The sequence below is a fragment of the Trichoplusia ni genome, chromosome 4 (assembly GCF_003590095.1).
Source record: "Trichoplusia ni isolate ovarian cell line Hi5 chromosome 4, tn1, whole genome shotgun sequence".
Classification (NCBI taxonomy): domain Eukaryota; kingdom Metazoa; phylum Arthropoda; class Insecta; order Lepidoptera; family Noctuidae; genus Trichoplusia; species Trichoplusia ni.
In genome coordinates this window covers 3,295,839-3,314,029 of record NC_039481.1, presented here as the reverse complement: position 1 = coordinate 3,314,029, position 18,191 = coordinate 3,295,839, and the positions used below count along the sequence as shown (strand labels likewise).

The 18,191-nt window shown below is 36.9% G+C and overlaps 1 protein-coding gene across 4 annotated transcripts in view; it reads right to left on the bottom strand.

The window, feature by feature from the left end:
• Positions 1–1,592: 1,592 nt before the first annotated feature.
• Positions 1,593–18,191, bottom strand: part of LOC113492563 (formin-binding protein 1-like) — a 35,978-nt gene continuing 19,379 nt past the window's right edge. For 2 of the 4 annotated variants that reach the window (XM_026870063.1, XM_026870066.1), the window contains exons 2-15: positions 14,625–14,740; positions 14,267–14,317; positions 13,560–13,704; positions 12,511–12,662; positions 11,394–11,550; positions 10,465–10,602; positions 8,878–9,081; positions 7,255–7,281; positions 6,132–6,230; positions 4,884–4,977; positions 4,518–4,671; positions 3,137–3,429; positions 2,729–2,904; positions 1,593–2,383 (exon numbers count right to left, since the gene is read on the bottom strand). In XM_026870063.1, coding sequence (XP_026725864.1) covers positions 2,732–2,904; positions 3,137–3,429; positions 4,518–4,671; positions 4,884–4,977; positions 6,132–6,230; positions 7,255–7,281; positions 8,878–9,081; positions 10,465–10,602; positions 11,394–11,550; positions 12,511–12,662; positions 13,560–13,704; positions 14,267–14,317; positions 14,625–14,740 — 1,803 coding nt within the window. In that variant the 3' untranslated portion in view covers positions 1,593–2,383; positions 2,729–2,731. The remainder of the gene's footprint in view (positions 2,384–2,728; positions 2,905–3,136; positions 3,430–4,517; positions 4,672–4,883; positions 4,978–6,131; positions 6,231–7,254; positions 7,282–8,877; positions 9,082–10,464; positions 10,603–11,393; positions 11,551–12,510; positions 12,663–13,559; positions 13,705–14,266; positions 14,318–14,624; positions 14,741–18,191) is intronic. The other 2 variants (XM_026870064.1, XM_026870065.1) reach the window with 2 other exon arrangements.

The window sequence follows — 18,191 nt, the reverse complement described above, 5'->3', positions numbered from 1 at the left end:
CCGTAAGGAAATTATTTAACTTTTCTTTGAGTTTTTTAGGTCAAGTTCAATTAGGCAATTTAGCACCAAACGTTTACAGAGCTTTCAAATGCTCGAGTTTATATCTTGGAACTCCGAAAATGGTACACTGAACTGTGATTTTTCTCGCAAGATAACTATTATACAATATCCCATCTACTTCGGTCGTGGCAGGAAAACCATTTAAATAAGTATTTGCACAATCCCCGACCTCGGGGTGGCGTGCCCGCAGTGCCCGCAAAACTCGTTTAGCTTTGGATCTAATAGTAGTACAGCTATAAAGTTAAATTCGCCGAAATTGTTGTACATCGAGCTGTTTACGTGGGGGAATATTATGAAAGGCGTAAACTGATCGGCAATGAATGCTTGAAGCGTATAAGTGTATGATGGTTAGTGAATTGAATTATGCAATGATTGCGTGGCGGGACACGGAAGGCGGTGCACTCGGCCAATGGAGCAGCGAACGCGGTGTAAACACCTCGCGACTGATACCAGCCTACATAAGGGCGTTGGAATAACAAATAAAAATAAGGTAGATATAATAATTATCTATTACACCGTATTTTGTTTTCTACTTTTTTTACGCAGAGTAAAGTTAATAGAGAACAAAATATTGACGACGACTAAAGAAAAGAACTGCATGGTCCGGATTAATAGTTTTTTATTCTTTACGGACATTGAACTACTAAGCTAAGTCCTAAAAGGCAAATACGATAGTTAACGTTTTACTGCAGAATTCTATTTTTTTATAGACCTTTGAATATACCTAGTATTACACTGATACTTATTTTGTATGATAACAGAGTTTGAATCTTATTTGTGAAATTATTTTTTTAATATATTTTTCACCCAAAATAGTTGATAAACCCACAACGAAACAAATTAAGAATAGATATAAAAGCAATTTCACTCTTCTAACTTTAGGAAGCTTAACACAGCGACATCTGTTGGGTGCAGTTCCAACTAGGCACACAGCCTATCTTATGAAGACAGTTAAGACTGCCGCGTTTTTCCCGAACCATTTGCCTCATCACCAGCCTTAACTACCGACAGCTCGGCTTTCATTTCTGTCATCATCGTATATTTTACCCTTCGCTTTGCATCCACCCATATCATTTGCCTTTACTCGTAGTCTTTATAGAAAATAAAGAATACTACAAGCCGCAAGAATACAGTCCATGTCAGTAATATACTCGTAATATAATATAATACACTACTGCAGAACACTATATTCTACTACTTCTGTCATACTCAAGTAACATCAGTACATTGAACCTATTAATATTAAGGTCAGCCGGTGTAAGGCCACACTAGGTCGCTGGCCCATTAGAAAGGCACTGATCTTACACAACAAGTGACAAACCTTCATGCGGACTCCCTGCGGCTGCACGGTAGTTATTTCTTCCGCTCTAGTTAGTTTATTAGACACGTGATCACGTTTCTTACTATTTTTAGAATCGGATGAGATAATCGTACTTCAACAGCTGGTCGTTTTTGATGATTGAATTTCATTCGATTGAGCAATCTGACTTGGTATAAAGGGGTTATATCGTGTTGGAAATCAAACATCGTAGTAATTGTCGCATAATTTTATATTTGTAGAAAAATTGTATGCTTCACTCTCATACATCATCTCACTTAAATATAAATACATGAACTATATATACGTTCCCGCAAACAGCGTATATTCAGAAAATAACATTGGCTAATCGTGACTTTTAGCTAGCTTTATTAGATAATATCCTATATAAAATTCAATTAAAGTAAGTATTATACAATACATCGCATGTGATAGTTGACACAGGATTCCATATTACATGTTATTCATAATCATTATAATATGTCAATAGCGTTCCAAGTAAGTCTAAGTTTACATATTTTACACATTTCATAACACCTACACTATCTATTTTTGCTATAATTTCAAATACTCAATGGCAAATAACATAAAAGCAAGATTACAACTATCATAAGTACGAAATATAAACTTATTACGTAAACAGCTGGCACAATGAAGATCTAGATGAGTTACACCACATTATAATTAATTACGCTATTACGGTATACTTCATACATGAAAATATGTACGCCATATAACCAACAATATACACAATAAATAAGATCATGGAATGTTTCCGTTTTTGTTCATTGGTGGCCTACGCCAGGATAACAATCGGAATAGAAAGAACACGATAAAAAAATAATGCGAACTTTTTCGATACGATAAATTATAGCAAAAATACTTGTTACTATATAGGCCACAAAACATATCAACGTGCGAGCGCAGGGAGAGCGCTGTCGTGTCGCCGCCGACGAACTGCTCGCGCGACCTCTCGGCCGCCCGGGGCCGCCAGCAGGGCCGCAACTGGATATAATATTCATGTATTAAAATCAATCGATTTTTAGTCGTAAACATGACTAATCCCAAGATTTAATAAAAAGGGGAATGAATGCTATATACAAAATAGCAGTTAAAGGCTTATATCTTGTCAAGAGTAATGGGAATGATTTATATAATAGGGAGAAACGGTCGCTTAAAAAAAGTTATGAGGATATCGAATCGATTTGAATCATACAGTTCGAATACTTAACAATGAACAGGTAGAGAGCAAGGTTTGAATGCAGATATGACGTAAAGTAAGAATCCAAAATTTGCGGCGTCAATTTAGACATGCGAAGGGCTTGTATTTAGTCCTGATGACAATGTTACCGGCTAGTGCGAGTTGGCATCGGCGTAGAGCGTGGTGGCGATGTAGGTGGTGGGCACGAAGCCCTCCTCGCGCGTGTGGTGGCGCCGCACGCGCGTCCAGCCGTCACCCGCGTCCGTCTCCAGCACCAGCAGCCGCTCGCCGCACTCCATCTTCATCGTGGACCCGCTTCCGATGCCTTTACATACAACATGCGATATAGAAAAAGAAACTTTTCGTATTAAAATATGTATAAATGTATTTTTACCCGTCAAATTAATATTTTTAGGAAGCTTAAAGTATAATGTGTACCATGACTAAGTAGTAACAAAAACGGAGCGTAAAAGAAGCAACAACTGTCATATAAATCCATTTTTTTTCGTATTTAACATATTAACATAACATTTCCCGTACAACGAGTGATTACAAACCTTCGAAAGCATATAGCGCTTTGCAGTAGCCAACTGGCTGCAGATCAGGCTCGCAGTAGTAATAATCAAAGTCGGACTCGTGGTCATTATCATGGTCGGGGTCATGGTCGTGGTCGGGGTCGTGGTCGTGTTCCCCGTTGGCGTGTTCGTGGTGCGCGGTGGCGAGCTCCCCGCCGAGCCCGGACTCGGGGGAGCCGCCGGCCGCGCGCGCCCCCGCCGCGCCCGTGCCCGTGCCTGTGCTCACCGACGACTCCGACGCCGACCGCGATAGAGACTCGCTGTTTGACCCGATACTGTGAACAAAATACTTTTTAAGGCCATGCAAGAAACTACGAAAACAAATACATATTCTTTTCTTCCTTTGGGGGTTTGGGAGTCGGTCGATCACTTCTTAACAAATTTTGGCTATAATTTTTATAAATAAATAATATTACAATGTGATATACAGAACTCAACTCTCCACAAAAAGAGGGGAAAAAACAATATAATAAATTTACAAAAAGATATGGTGATACATAATACTAATATTCATTCGTAACTTAACTGGCGTGTTTATCGGAAGTCACTATAAAAAAACACTGTTTTCTAGTTTACTCCGCACACAACATCATCAAAAGTGATTTATACGTCTAGCCGTGAAAGCGTATTAGACTGACAGGCAGAATGAGTTTCGCAATCCTAATATAAGTATGAATTAAGTAACAGTTTAAAGCGAGAGTTACGTTTAATAACAAATATTCCGGTTTTATTAGCAATTAATAAATATTAAGCTGACATTGAACGATCAAGAAATTTGGCTTGTTATCTATTAAATTTGCATTGCTAATAGAACAGTAGGTCAAGGAAGTTAAGCACATCCGCTTTAATTAATTTACACAGAAAGTGTTAGCTGTCATTATAGCGTTTGTCACCACATTGCTCTTGACAATCACCACATAGCATGACATGATGAAATAGCAGTTGTTGAATGTGGCTGTCACTTAACATGATCTGATAAAGAAGTCAGTTCTAGAGTACGAGCTACATAATATGACACGTCAATTATCTTGCATTATTTCTTTTTCGAAACACGTCTCGGTACAGCTACTATACACCTCGAGCACAGTTTTCGACTACTTGACTGGCAATTTTCTTCAGGGGTTTCGAGTCCAGTTCCAGCCAGTAAATATAAAATCTACGGAGTTAGGACTCGTCTTAATGCGTTGATAGCCAAGCAGTAGGATATATTATATTGTGTGTCCATTACCAGTGACCCCCATGGCATTCAAAGGTTCAATGCTTTGCTAATTAATGTCTTAAAGCATGTGAGTAGCAAGAGAAGAGAGTTTTGTTTAGGGGTTTGCCGGTTGAAACCAGGTTCATTGTGATGACAGTGTGTTACCTGGTGGCCTGCGTGGGCGCCTGCCCGTTGGTTCTCGCGGTGGGGTGTAGCGGCGGCGCGCCCACCTGGCTGTTGGCCTCCGCCAACAGCTCCTCGAACTTGTTCAACTGCGCGCGCAACTTCTTCAGCTTATCGCAACACTCGTTTAACTGACCTGTAGCATCAAAATTACAGTTGTGTCAAAGGGAGAATATTTTAAATGTAACTATGCGACATTGTGATGATCAAGGGCTTGACCAGGTTTGAGAATTATGCATAGATTGACTGATGACTTTTTGTGGCCCGGTAAAGTGTGAAATAAGTTAATTTTCGTTCTTCGACTACTCTAACTGCTACTATTGGTAAGAAGATATTTCACATAATTACCTTCTACAGTCATGGGATCTCCGAGCGCTGGGCTCGTTTCGTAAACACCTTTCATTTTCATGAGACCTTCCATAGCTGCTTGCTCTTGGGCCACCTGTAAAACACCATCAAATTAGATGCACAGATCTTTAACTGTAAGTAAATCAGTATACAGGATTATTTAAAATTCCAACTTTATGTAATAACCCTAATAACGCGATCCTTTCAATTTTTTAATTATTTAATAACATCAACAAATACTAATAACACGATATTACGTACTTAAGTAAAGAAATATTCATTAAAAATAATAACTCCATTGATTTTAATGTTTAAGTAGAAATCGTTAATAGGCCCGGTCGTCGGTACAGGAAACTGGTTATTTGCTTGTAAGCATACTTTAACTACGCCTAGATGTTTGTTTAAGTACTGGTTTAACCCGAGACTGCGTACTGGAGCCACTGGAGGAGCAATTTTCATTTGTGTGGGGATAAATATATATGTTGATATATTTTCTACATCTAACTCTATAACATTTATAGTGGTCTAACTCTCTTCACTTATAAGATCGGGAATAAAGATTATTTTATGGTGAGTACATGGTTATTTTACAATTGTTATTAGTGACTGTTTTAAATTTTAGCAACTCCAGTTGCTAAATACAGTCGCTAAGTACTCCTTTACACAATATCTGTGACAACAGACCCTCGGAACAGAACCTCGCATATAACGGCGTGGTACTGGTAGTGCAGCTAATTAGCAGGGCCATATTTAAAGTACCATATTTGCATACATCCTATTCTTGAATCGCCTCATGTCCGGTGTCTGTTATTTATTACCCATTAATAAGTCCCTCGCTGGTAGGCCGGATATTAGGATATTGTTGGTAAGTATATATAGTAAGTATTAATCATGTGCGGATTATATTAAGATACAAAACTCACAAATTGTGCACATTTATGAAAACTTACCAAAGCCAATGGACCAAAACGGTATTATTCTGCAACTATGCTTATCAAATCATTTTAAAATAAAACAGGTTACTAAACTGCATATAAGGTCATATTTTAAGGAAAAGTCAATGATTTATTATTATACGTCGGGACATATACATATTAATATAACTAATATTCTTGCACAAGGAAAAAGGTTGAAACTCTAAAGTAACATTACCACATCTCGTTATGTGTATCTTTTGCACTTTAGCCACGCTTCGACGCTGAGGATTCATGAAATATATAAATATGTCTATGTCCATGTAAGACTGACCTGTTTACTCAGCTCGGCGACTTTTGCTTGAAGTTTCTTTTTCTTTTGGTTCGGTGGCAAGTCTGAGTAATCCTCCTTTCCATCCGTAGACATGTTATTCTGAAAGGCAAATACTCCGATTAGACTTCGTATTTTTAATAATACCAGTTTCCGTGCTCAATCATTCACCACCAAATCCGCAAATTACACTACAATACCACCATTTTACACACTAAATACACATCTTGTCTGCAAAATAACAATCTGCCACTTACTTATGGTATTTACTTACATTTAAACAACGAAACATTTTTTTAAACATGCTACAAGACGTCTACTGCTGCTAATAATTAAAATCGTTATAATTTATACAAAATTTTTAATACTGGAAATGATTTCATGTAATCGACTGGTGATAACGGTGAATAAACCGTAACAAATTGAAATGACGTTTTAAATATTACTGTTTAATAAACCTATATTATTATTGATACATATTTTGTAAAATATACTATAAACATATAAATTAGTCACTTTAAATCTAATAATAAACAACATTGCTGTAGTGCGCTGAAAACAGGGAAAGCCGTGCCAAGCTTGGTAAGTTAGACGAAGCGGTACACAACCAACCACGGTGTATGCCGAAGAGAAAGTTTATTGGTCACATATACTAAAAGAACTAAAATAAAAAACATACACACAGGACAGACACTACTACAGTAAGTATATAGGATTCAAGAAATACCTTTCGAGTTATAGACAGTAAGAAACAACAACACAAACGATCAATTCATTAATTGAAGTACAGTAAATTAATTTCAGTTCATTTAGTTTTTTCTTTTAAAGTACCAAATATGTATATAGTTCGGTTTAACAAGTACGGTAGCTGTTATCTACTCCTTGCTGGATAACAGGGTGTATTTTAATAAAACCGATTCAGTTGAAATCAACCTAATGAACCTGTGTAATGCAAGAAAATATTTTTCCGTCCAAACTGCACCGATCTACTGGCTTTTAATAACTACACACACCTACAAACTCAAAACAGACCAAAATCAAAACTATCTAGAAACGAGACTTTAAACCAATAAACAGTCTCGTACACAGCATCGAGCACACGACTCACGCGTCACGCAGGACTGACCTTGATCGAGTTGCAGGCCTCGACAATCTTCTGTGGCAAGCGTTAGACGGCGCGCGCGAGACGGGGGAGGCAAACAAACAACATTAACATGGGGGTATAAACAACAAACCGCCGGCGACACCAAGCGATAGTTCGTATAAGCGTTGCCAGATGTAAGAATAAACTTAGTCGTTTACAACGGTCGAAGATATTGCAAAACGCGCTGCTGTATTGATAATGCACATTCGGTAATAACTACTGCGTTTATGATCACTGGTGGTAATAATAAGGAATAGAGCCGATGCTCCAAGATAGCAATGTTATACCCCCTCCATATAACCAGGGTACACTTAAAAATATCTTAATCGTAAATATTTTATTGTGTTTCATTTCGTATTAAAAGATCACTAACACAAAATCGAATACATTTAGGATGTTGCATCTTACTTATAAGTCCTGCTAAACAAGCTGGTCTTGCCAGCATTCTGGTTTTACAATCTGGCAACACTATTCCATTCGTATAACACGCAACATAAAACTAAACGGTGGATAGCTGTATAGGTGTTTAAAGGCTGTAAACGTTATTGCATGACTTGTTTATTATGAGTTGGTATTATCGACAGTATTACACCACTTCCTTTACGTGGCCCGCGCCGATAAATAGTTAGTAAAACAAATATAGATTGCCGCGCAATTGAGTCATGGAATAACATTTTCAAACAACATGAAACAAAGTATTAAAAAAGGTTTGAAGTAAGTATGAGTATTGTAAATACAATGTATAAAGTCAGTGTTATTCATAATGGCTTGATGTTTTATCAAGGATAACAGAAGCTAGTGAGTCATGCTTATCATTAACATCCCCACCACCTCGGGAGACTTACTTTTTCCACATGACAAGGCACCGCCGCAGACAGCCAATAATAATCGGTTGTTATTGTACCCATGTTAGGTTGGGATCGAACAGGGATTGAAAGATAAAAATAAATTAGTACCTCCAACTTACAAATATAATAAAAATATTACAACAGGTGTTTAGTCATCGAGTTTATTTCCTTTTAGGTACCGTTAATGTACCTTTTACTGATTTCATTACAACTCACGTTTCATGACTATACACCAGCTGTGTAAATAAAAAGAAAAAATATAATGAAATAAAATTATATAACATCGAATCATGTTCAACAAATATAGTAAACATAACATGTACGATAACATGCACGTACTATAAAATACGAATTGAAATATCCATAACATATAAGCTAATATAAAGCCCATACATAAATTCAAGCACACAGCCCCATAACCTTATAAAATGCTTTTAAAAATAACGAACATTTAATTTAAATACTAAAGTAATACTTGATGTATAATAAAAAAATGTAATCCTAACTACGCTATAAAGCCAGTATTGAGTCGCACATGCGGTTCATTATAATTATTATTACACTAGTCGACAAGGATGAATAAACTCGCGTTTAAAAATAGATAAGTGCTAAACAATACTGGCTTTATAAAGATGAATAAATATGGAAAGAAACACTGGATACAAGATACCTTAATAACCCTCCCCACTCCCCTCTCCCCTGCCTGTAGTATAACACCAAGGACCTTGGTTTGCGTTGATTTAGATATTCATCTCACCTTATTGGAGCTGAAGATGGAGAGGATGCCGACTCTCTTCTTGATCTTGTTCCCGGAGACGGTCCCGCGCACGGTGTGGTGGCTGGCGGGGTGGTGGTGCGTGTTGGCCGCGTCGGTCGTGTCCGCGCCCGAAGCTGTCTCGAACTGGAAGTCTTCGGGCGGCACGAAACCTGACTTATACCTGTCTATCACTAATTTTGTGTCCTGGAAATGTTGAAATACAGTTACTATACATAATTACCGGGGACTTCAAGAAGAAAAAAGACTTTGTAGTAAATTTATCATGTAAACATATTTATAGCACAATGTTTTGTTATGTATTTACATCAGAAACATCTAATATACTCAGAGGTGTCATTAACCCCACAATCAATCCTGGTTCCGCCACTAGTCATTATACAATTCGGACACGCGCCAGAAAACAGTTTGGCTCTTCTTTTTATTAGTAATAAAATACGTTATATTTTACATGACCTAATAAAAACTCGTGACTCGCAGCATCAGTGGGTCGAGAATGAATGCTGGTTACGCAGATTAATCTATGGGCCAACATAAACGTTTGCCGCAACTGCAAAGATTGCATTTGACGGGTGATCTCTTAAAATCTTGAACCGACGACTATACAATTTAAAGGTCTTCAATGTACAAAAACTTCGCCTAATAATCGGTACTACGTGACGAATGGCACGTCATATAATTTTGTATCCATATGTTGTTAAAACATAATAGACATCCTGAATGACGTGAATTTACTTTAAGGAATTCCAGAGCAGAAATCGCCTCATTTCGCATTTAATAATTTGCATGACCTATAACCAAAGGCATTTTAGCCACAGGCAAAGTCGTTACATAACAATAATCAACAACATGATTTTTCACCCACGCGATCGAATATTCGCCGTCACAATACCGAGGCGTAAATGATCTATCTTATAGGTTCCCATGCGGCTATGGTGTATGGGAACATCACGACGCTCAAGTTAAAAGTTATTATTAGTCGACGGCCAATTGATAAACACTCCGTGCAATATGTGACACAAATTCTAATGTTATGTAAACTTGTAAGATGTACACGATCGGTAAACAACGTATGTATACAATATTCATTACGTATACGTGTGTAATTGATTGCCATTAGACTTAAAATTATGGGTACTAACGATTTTAGATATTCTAATTATTTTGTTCTGCATAGGTTCAGATATTCAAAGGAAAACAGAAAGCATGAATTTAATAAAACTAAACGTATTACGAATGCAAAACTTGTTTAAAGACGAGGTCTCAAATGGAATTTACCGGAGTAGAATGAATGAAATGAAAAATGTACCGTTACACTTTCACGTTCATTTTTGTAGATGATAGTAGATAAATATTATAACACATAATCTATCATAGCGACACATAATCGCACCAAACCGGTCCTAAATAAATCATTTAAGAACAGGATTAAATTCATCATAACTCACGTAACGAACTTTGTAGAAGTTATTTGCTTTTCCTTCTAGTGAGCTAAAATATATAATACTCTATTGTATTTCCTCACGATTCATATTAGGGGGTATTATTACAAGGAAAATGTGAACATACCTCTTTTTCATTAATACTATTTGCTGCCGTCTCCATACCATCGAGGCACTGCTTGATAATGGGGAATACCTTCCTCTCAACATCCACGGAGCTCAACATAAAGTTCTTTATGTTCTTTATCCGCTTCTCATCTAAGTCCTGTAAGCATATGTAGATTAGTTCGTAAAAGAAGAAAAATGTTTTGTCGAAAACTTAACGAAAATAGTAGATGTGTTTTATATGTCTCTCCCGCTTGACCTAGTTGGAGCGCAGCCAAACTGCACCATACAAAGTGGTTGCACTATTTGGGAGCAAAATTTTCTTGAATTTCTTCATACTAGAGTCATGACTCAAGTGTGGCACGGGGAAAGTTAAATTTATTGTTCATAAAATATTGTATGATGACGACATTCTTCGAGTTATTGTAAAAACCAAACCATTGTCAATTTAAATTAATCAATCACAATAAAACGTCTCGGGTTATAATTCAGTTTCCACTATCTTGACAAACAACTTTAAGATAATTATACTACAAATTAAATTAAAAAGGTGATAAACTGTCAGGAAACTGGTGGTACGTATTAAGTACAGTGCATTATCGGTTGAGGCAGTACATCATTAGCACTGTAATTTATTAGTTTGTTCTACGGCCGGGATGCGTTTCTCCTAAAAGATTATTTTTAGAGGGAATAGGTGTAGATCTACCAGCGTTTTTCGCTAAACCAAGAAATACAAATAAAAAACTGTAGTGTCTGTCTGCAACTTTTAAATATAACTTTTCGTGATCTAAAAAGCATTTTTCTACCCAGTAAAAAATTACTTAGCAAGTACACCATACACATGACAGAATCTCTTGAAACTGACCATCCAAGCAACAATATACCCTAAAACAAACATCCTTACAAACAAACATGAGTCTTATTCCTATTCCATAAGGTGCAGTATCGTACCTGTAACTGTTTGAATACGTGCGGCAGTCGCTGCTCGTAGTGCTGCCGCTGCGCGTCATTCGTCTTGCGCAGCTGGTCCATGTACTCCTGCTTCGCGTCCTCGCACGCTTGACTCCGGAGCTTCATATTCGCTTTTTGTTTCTCCACCTCCGCTCGACTGAAAACGTAAACAGCTTAGTAAAAAGAAAGTAGGACTCATGAATTACCTAGAATGGCAAGAGCGTCGTGACACAAGAATGAACACAACGCGTATTGTAAACCCAAATATACCCATAGTGAAATTTGTGTCGTGCCTCTTCAAATATTCATCCACGACCGTTTGTTACAGTTACAATGTGACAGCCAGTTCCAGGCAGTAATTTGTGCAACTTGTTTATAGTCTGCTCTATAACCATTATAATAGATGCGCAGCAAAGGATGCCAAGGCATGGCAAGGCACTTAAATCCCCGATCGCCGGATAGAAGTGGGTTAACCATTTTTATGTTAGTACTATCGAGACAAGGGCTTATTTATCAGTATAACTGTTCTTTATTACAATTACTCGCAATACGTCCAACAACATTATATTGGAACATGCTGTACTAGACTTGTGGAAGTCTTAAGGCGATCCATTTGAACCAGTGTAGGTTAACCATCTGACCGCAAGAGATGTTTTCCATTCATCTCGGATATCACCCTACTGACAACACATACATTGGACACGGACACATTTCTAATAAGGTTAAAGTACTCAATCTTGTAACAATAGAACATCAGCATACATATTATGACCTTTTCGAACCTACTATGGCTTACTCCAGACTTTGAGTACTAAATATTGAACTTATGCCAACACATTGTTTATGAGGTCAACAGTATATTGTCTGCCAAGTTACGCAAAGACTTCTGATATAAATTAGTTTACAAGTTTATGAATCAAATCATATCTAATAAGAAGTGGAAAGAACCAATTTGGACGACAATAAAATCAAAGTTAACATTGAACTCGGCAAGCATTAAAATTCGATTACCACGGGCGTTTAGAATTCGCTGTACACTTTACGCACTGTTTAATCAGCTGTACAAATGGCCGGGTCGAGGCAGAATTATCGGTGGAACAGTCTATTAGATAATCACCTCAGATTAAGGTCAGCGTCTGCCTTTTGGAAGGTCTCAAGTGCTCGCTCGGATTCCCTGGCCGCTCGCTCGTACGATCTCCGCGCTCGCTCCAAGGAACCTATCGATGAGTTCAACACTCCCATTTGTTTCGCACCTTCGTTTAAATGTTGCTGTAATTACAAAAAGGTCATATAAAAGAATGCCCAGCAGACGAATAAGTATTAAAAAATGTAGACACATAACTCCGGGTTCGTTGAATACCGAGATTCGTTTTTGAATTATAAGAAACTCGATGTTGTAACGGTTATTTTTAGAATACCCTGCGTAAAGGTACGAGCTTTACAGTATGGTATCTTAGGTATAAAGCGTTCCTCGTAAGACATTCAATTCTTTAGTGCTTTTCTGGACTTTCAAGCAACATGAATACATGTTACGAACAATTACATGCCTTAGCTAATTTCACCGTACATAGTTTAATTATTATCAACTAAAATATCAGGTGTCTTTACAGGTATTCTGAATGAAAACAAATAATATAACTAGCAAATATACAGTTACGTCCGGCATTTGTTTTAATTTTCTTATCAAATGTAAAACACAACAGCATGTCGTACGTGTTAAACTTATGATTCCATTATTTTTCCTTGTTCAAACAAAGGTTTTAAATAAAAGGATGTAATGCTGTGGACTTGACTATAGAAAATACACTCAGACAAAAAATGTCAGAACATAGTCGTTACATCATTGTATACAACTGTATTTCATGTTATCTAGACGCAACAAACAAAGTGTGGTCTAGTTTCGTTTTTAAGGAACAAAAATCACATATTCACTTCTAAAGTTTCTTTAAAAGTCCAAAAGCTTTACGTAGGAATGCCAATTACATGTTATTATGCTGGGTATATGTATGGGCACAACCTTTTTTATTAACGACTGGGGAACAAGAGAACTTGGCAGTGCACGCAACGGATCCCACGACCACGGCTACAGAATTAATGACCAGTCTTAATTTACTTATAAACGGGCCAACACACGTACTCTTTGGGAGTAATTAATTATTTTCTCACCTTCCTTTCATCTCGCAACTCTCTGGCGAGTAGATGTAACTCTCGTACTACATTAGACTGTAGGTTTTCCGCGACAACTTCCCGCTGTCCCGCAAAATCGTTTAATTCTTGAAGTAAATGTTTAAATGCTTTACACGCAGTGTACCTAAAAATAATTTTACAGTCAGAAGAAAGTTCAACAAATATAAAGTGACATTCTTGTTCTGGACAATCTAGTCTCTGGTTACTGTTACATTACACTCCAGATTAAACTATCAAGGTTAGTGGACTTTAAACCGGTTTTGTTCGTAAGCATCGTAAATTTCTTGGCTTACTTTATAATCCTCGTTTAGTTTACACATGTCCATGCCGCTCATGTAAAGGAAACATTGTAATATCCCGCTACTGAGCCGACTCGATTTTTGCGAACTGGTTTTTGCAGTGCAAAATTGTTGTGCAATGCGGTATATGCGTATAAATACTGAGTAAGCGACAGCAAAACAGCAGAGTATAAATGCTTGATTCGCAATAGACGTGCCAAATTTAGTTTACGAATAAACAATATGACAAGAAAAATAGAGGATAGTCTTTACTTCATGTGGTCGTATAAATTAGTCGACAGAATAAGTCTTCATTTTCAGCTACAGGTAAGATCTTTTTCAGAATAATATTCCATATTGGTAAAGCAGTTAGTAACGATTTTTTTTTGAAGTTAGTAAATAACTTACTGGTATTCATCTTCTTCTTTTCTTTTTGGTTGAAAGTTTTTGACAAGCCTCCTGTAAAAATACTTATTATTAAAAATATGTTTCTTTAAATTATATTAAATTTGACAGATAAATATTCTAAACAAGCTATTTTATTAGTATAGGCACATAAAACGTATTCAATGAATACAAAGTAGACATGAATAGCTATGATTCTAGATTTCTGGGTTTTTTGCTAAGGATAACAGGATGATAACATTTAAATATCACATAACTTATTCACCGGCAAAAACTTTCTCTTTACATAAATAACATTGGTTTCTGCACAGGAAAGCAATTTCCGAAACTAGTATTTTTATTACATGGGAAATGAACCCACCTGAGTTTTCCTGCATATTCTAATTCAATAGCACACCTCTCCTTTACAAAGTTTCCATATTTGTCTAAAAAATCAATTCCTTTATGTGTGTGGGCGGCTAAGTTATCATATTGATCCTGTGAACAAAGAGAGAATTAAGGTTAATATTAATGAATAGTAATGAAAGCAGTATGTATGTTTAGTCATAGGTCTTAACAATAAATGTTGTTATTTAAATAATACACACAATGATACACCTAATCATTTAAACCAAAGGAAATGGCTGGTGATTGTCGGTCAGCGGAAAACTGACGAGAGTTTGTCGATAACTGACGTTGTGCTGCTCTTTTGTTTTAAACACATTTACATCTATTTTATTCTTATTCACAATTAACGTTTAAATTATTGGACGCCGTTATATATGCAGACTTATTAAATCGGAGTCAATAACAAATCTCAATGTATTGTAAGTTGCAGTTCTGTTAAAGGCCTTTCCTTTCCCACAGAGGGTGATGAAGCGGCCGGGAATATTGTGATCGCGTGCTGCGCTGCGCACGCGACTGCTCTTCCCGCCTGCCCTTGACTCTGAGTGCAACGACATTGCTCTTACATCAAAAACCTTAATTTAAAGGCCTGCACTTCATTAATATTACATTATGGCGCATGGATGACATATTATTATTATCTACGTTGAAATATGTGATCGTTCAAACAAATAACGGACGTGATAATATTTGGCGTCTAATAGCATTAATTAAATGCGTAGCGACACTACTCGACTGCAGCGAACGTTTTGTAGTCACGCATATTATGATATGTGAATGGAATATTTTTAGACGTGACACTGCGTCGCAAACACTAGTTAATAAAAAAAAGTTTTAACACACTTAAGTTGTGGTGAGTGTCTAGGTCCCGTATGGACGGAACGACACTTCTTATACTTGTTAGTTTAATAAAAGCAAAGTGGGACAATAAAAATATTAATAGAATCTATTGTACAGCACTTAAAACAGACATTAAGGATATTAATGAATGTAAGTAGCTCGTCTTACTAACGTTAAACATTTAAAACATCTGTGCTGTTTCTTTTATCGCTAGTCAGGCGAAAAAAACTACATGGCAAACATTAATATTCCAACGAAGAGCTAGCAATCTTTGAAGTACTTAAAATTGAATTGCATTTTTTTTTCTTTAACAAGCCGTGAAAATAATTGTTTGAGCCTATGATTAAATTTAAACGCGAAAAGCGAAGAAGATATCAGCTATACAACACAATCACTGTACCGTTGCGTTGTAAGCCTGTCATTCTCATTTTACTATTAAACGTCGGCAATGAATAAGGTATTAATTTGCCATAAAGAACATAGTAAATTAAAAAGATATTACTATCTTATCCGATAGTCATGAACTTGACTTGCCGAGTGGATGACTTGTACACTATTGAGTGAAAATGATTGTGTACCTATTATACCCAATACTTATCAATGTCACTTAACAGTAAAAAGAAATGTGTGTCGTATATGTATAATGAAATCGTACAAAAAATTACAATGGTGGATGTAGAGAATAGTATGGTGGGTTCGTTAACCCTGATGCTGAAGCGACTGTACCAACGCACGAGTCCGCATAACGCGGTACGGCGGCAGTGCGCGATTGCCTGAACGTGGGAGAACCTGATTTGTGACAACTTTGATACGTTTAATGTACATTTTAGTGCACAAGATCCGTTTCATCATGTGCAATTTACTTAAAGGATTGCAACCGACGCCGTATTTATCCGGATTCATTTAGTTAATTATTGACAAATGAGATTTGTGGGTCAAAATGTTTCTTCTATATCAATTACATGTTTATAGAATTACTTGCAAAGAAAATGCGATATCTTGTAGTTATACATGTACATATCGATACCATGCAATTAGACAACTAAACATAATAGAAAGATATGTAAAATTTGTTTTAAGAATAGCTAATACAAGTGTTAAGCGAAGATCCCATCATTACTAAAGTTCAAAAAGCGGCTAGTAGGCGGCGTCTAAGCAAAGGAATGCGCACACGCAATGTTCAAACCATGATCGCAGTCATCAGTATGCGGGGCACACTCGACGCGGTTACCGACACGTGTACTTCAACTACCTTGGCTAATTACAACCATTCAGATTCATATTCGAATAACTATAAAGACCATTTGCTATATGTGTACTATGTGTAGGAACAAATTGTTATAACATAATCAAAACTTATGCAGCAGAATAAGTAAATGACTCATTCTTGTTCATAGTGACGTTTTAAAACGTGCACTTGTAGGTGACTGTGCAGTGTGCATGGAATAAAAAGGTACATAGACTTATAAAGGAACATTGAAACGGGTCTGCTATTTTTAACCAGACTCCTCCGCATTAATTTTCTGATCTGACTAACGCAGAGTGTCAAATGAGATGAGTAGACACAATTCAGTGTCTTAATGACAGTATTTTTAAGATTTAATAAGGCAAAACACCTTTGAAGTTCCAGCATGAATAAAAAATTTGTTTGTGTCAGATTTAATTACTTATTTGAAACGTTTTAAAATAACACAGCTACTGACGTGCTTCTCTAATAAATTCGTACAGACGTGATAAATTGATTCCATTTGAAAGCAATAAAAAGTATTATATTAGTGGTCTGCGACAGTATTTATCATGTGTCATATTTGGCAGTAAAGTGGGGTGTGTCAGTGAACCTGTCACGGTGTTCGTGCATAACTGTGGCATACCGGGTCGCAACGCCATCAATACTTGGTAATTGGCACGTCGGCGTCGCTTCACGCGATAACCAAATATTGTCATAGCTACACAATATCAACAACGTCTAGCGAACTAATCTGGAAAGTAATCGTTACTTGCCACATCTTCGATGATCTAAGAACACTTAATTTAAACATAACTTAATAAGTTTTCGGACTACTGAATCTGGCGAATGGACCCGGACGGGCTGCTAAAATCTTAGTAATTAATTAAATTGGTATCAAATTGATCACACTACCTGTTTAATGTAAATATCTAAGTGGTTAAGAATATAATTACAATGCTAACGGGTATGCCAAATGACCTTGCGTTCTAGGTATCTGAACGTCTCACCTGAATGCCAATGTCACACACACATGGACAAGTGTATCGTATAACACGAATGATTTACGAGATTTGATGTCTTATATCTTACAGACATGTGAGGAGTTAAGACTTGTATAGCTGCACGTATAGTATGTTTATTGATGCAGGGAATTGCTACTTGTAAGCTTTCTCATGCATTTTGCACAATGTTAACTTCCGTCATGTCTCGGAGCCATCATTTATTGGAATTGTGGACGGCGGAGTCATACCGGAACAGTCTGGGTCGACGAAACCGATCTGTTTGATCGGATGGTCGTCTGTCGGTGACTCACACAGGAGGAACGCCCTGCCCTGTCCTTAGCTGATTAGCACTCATTACTCATCGTTTGTTAATCAGACAACAATGCCTACGAAGCTCTAGATAAGATTACGTGACGTTTATGGAATCAACAATAAATGTACACATTCTTCAACACCAATTGTTTGAGAGACAATC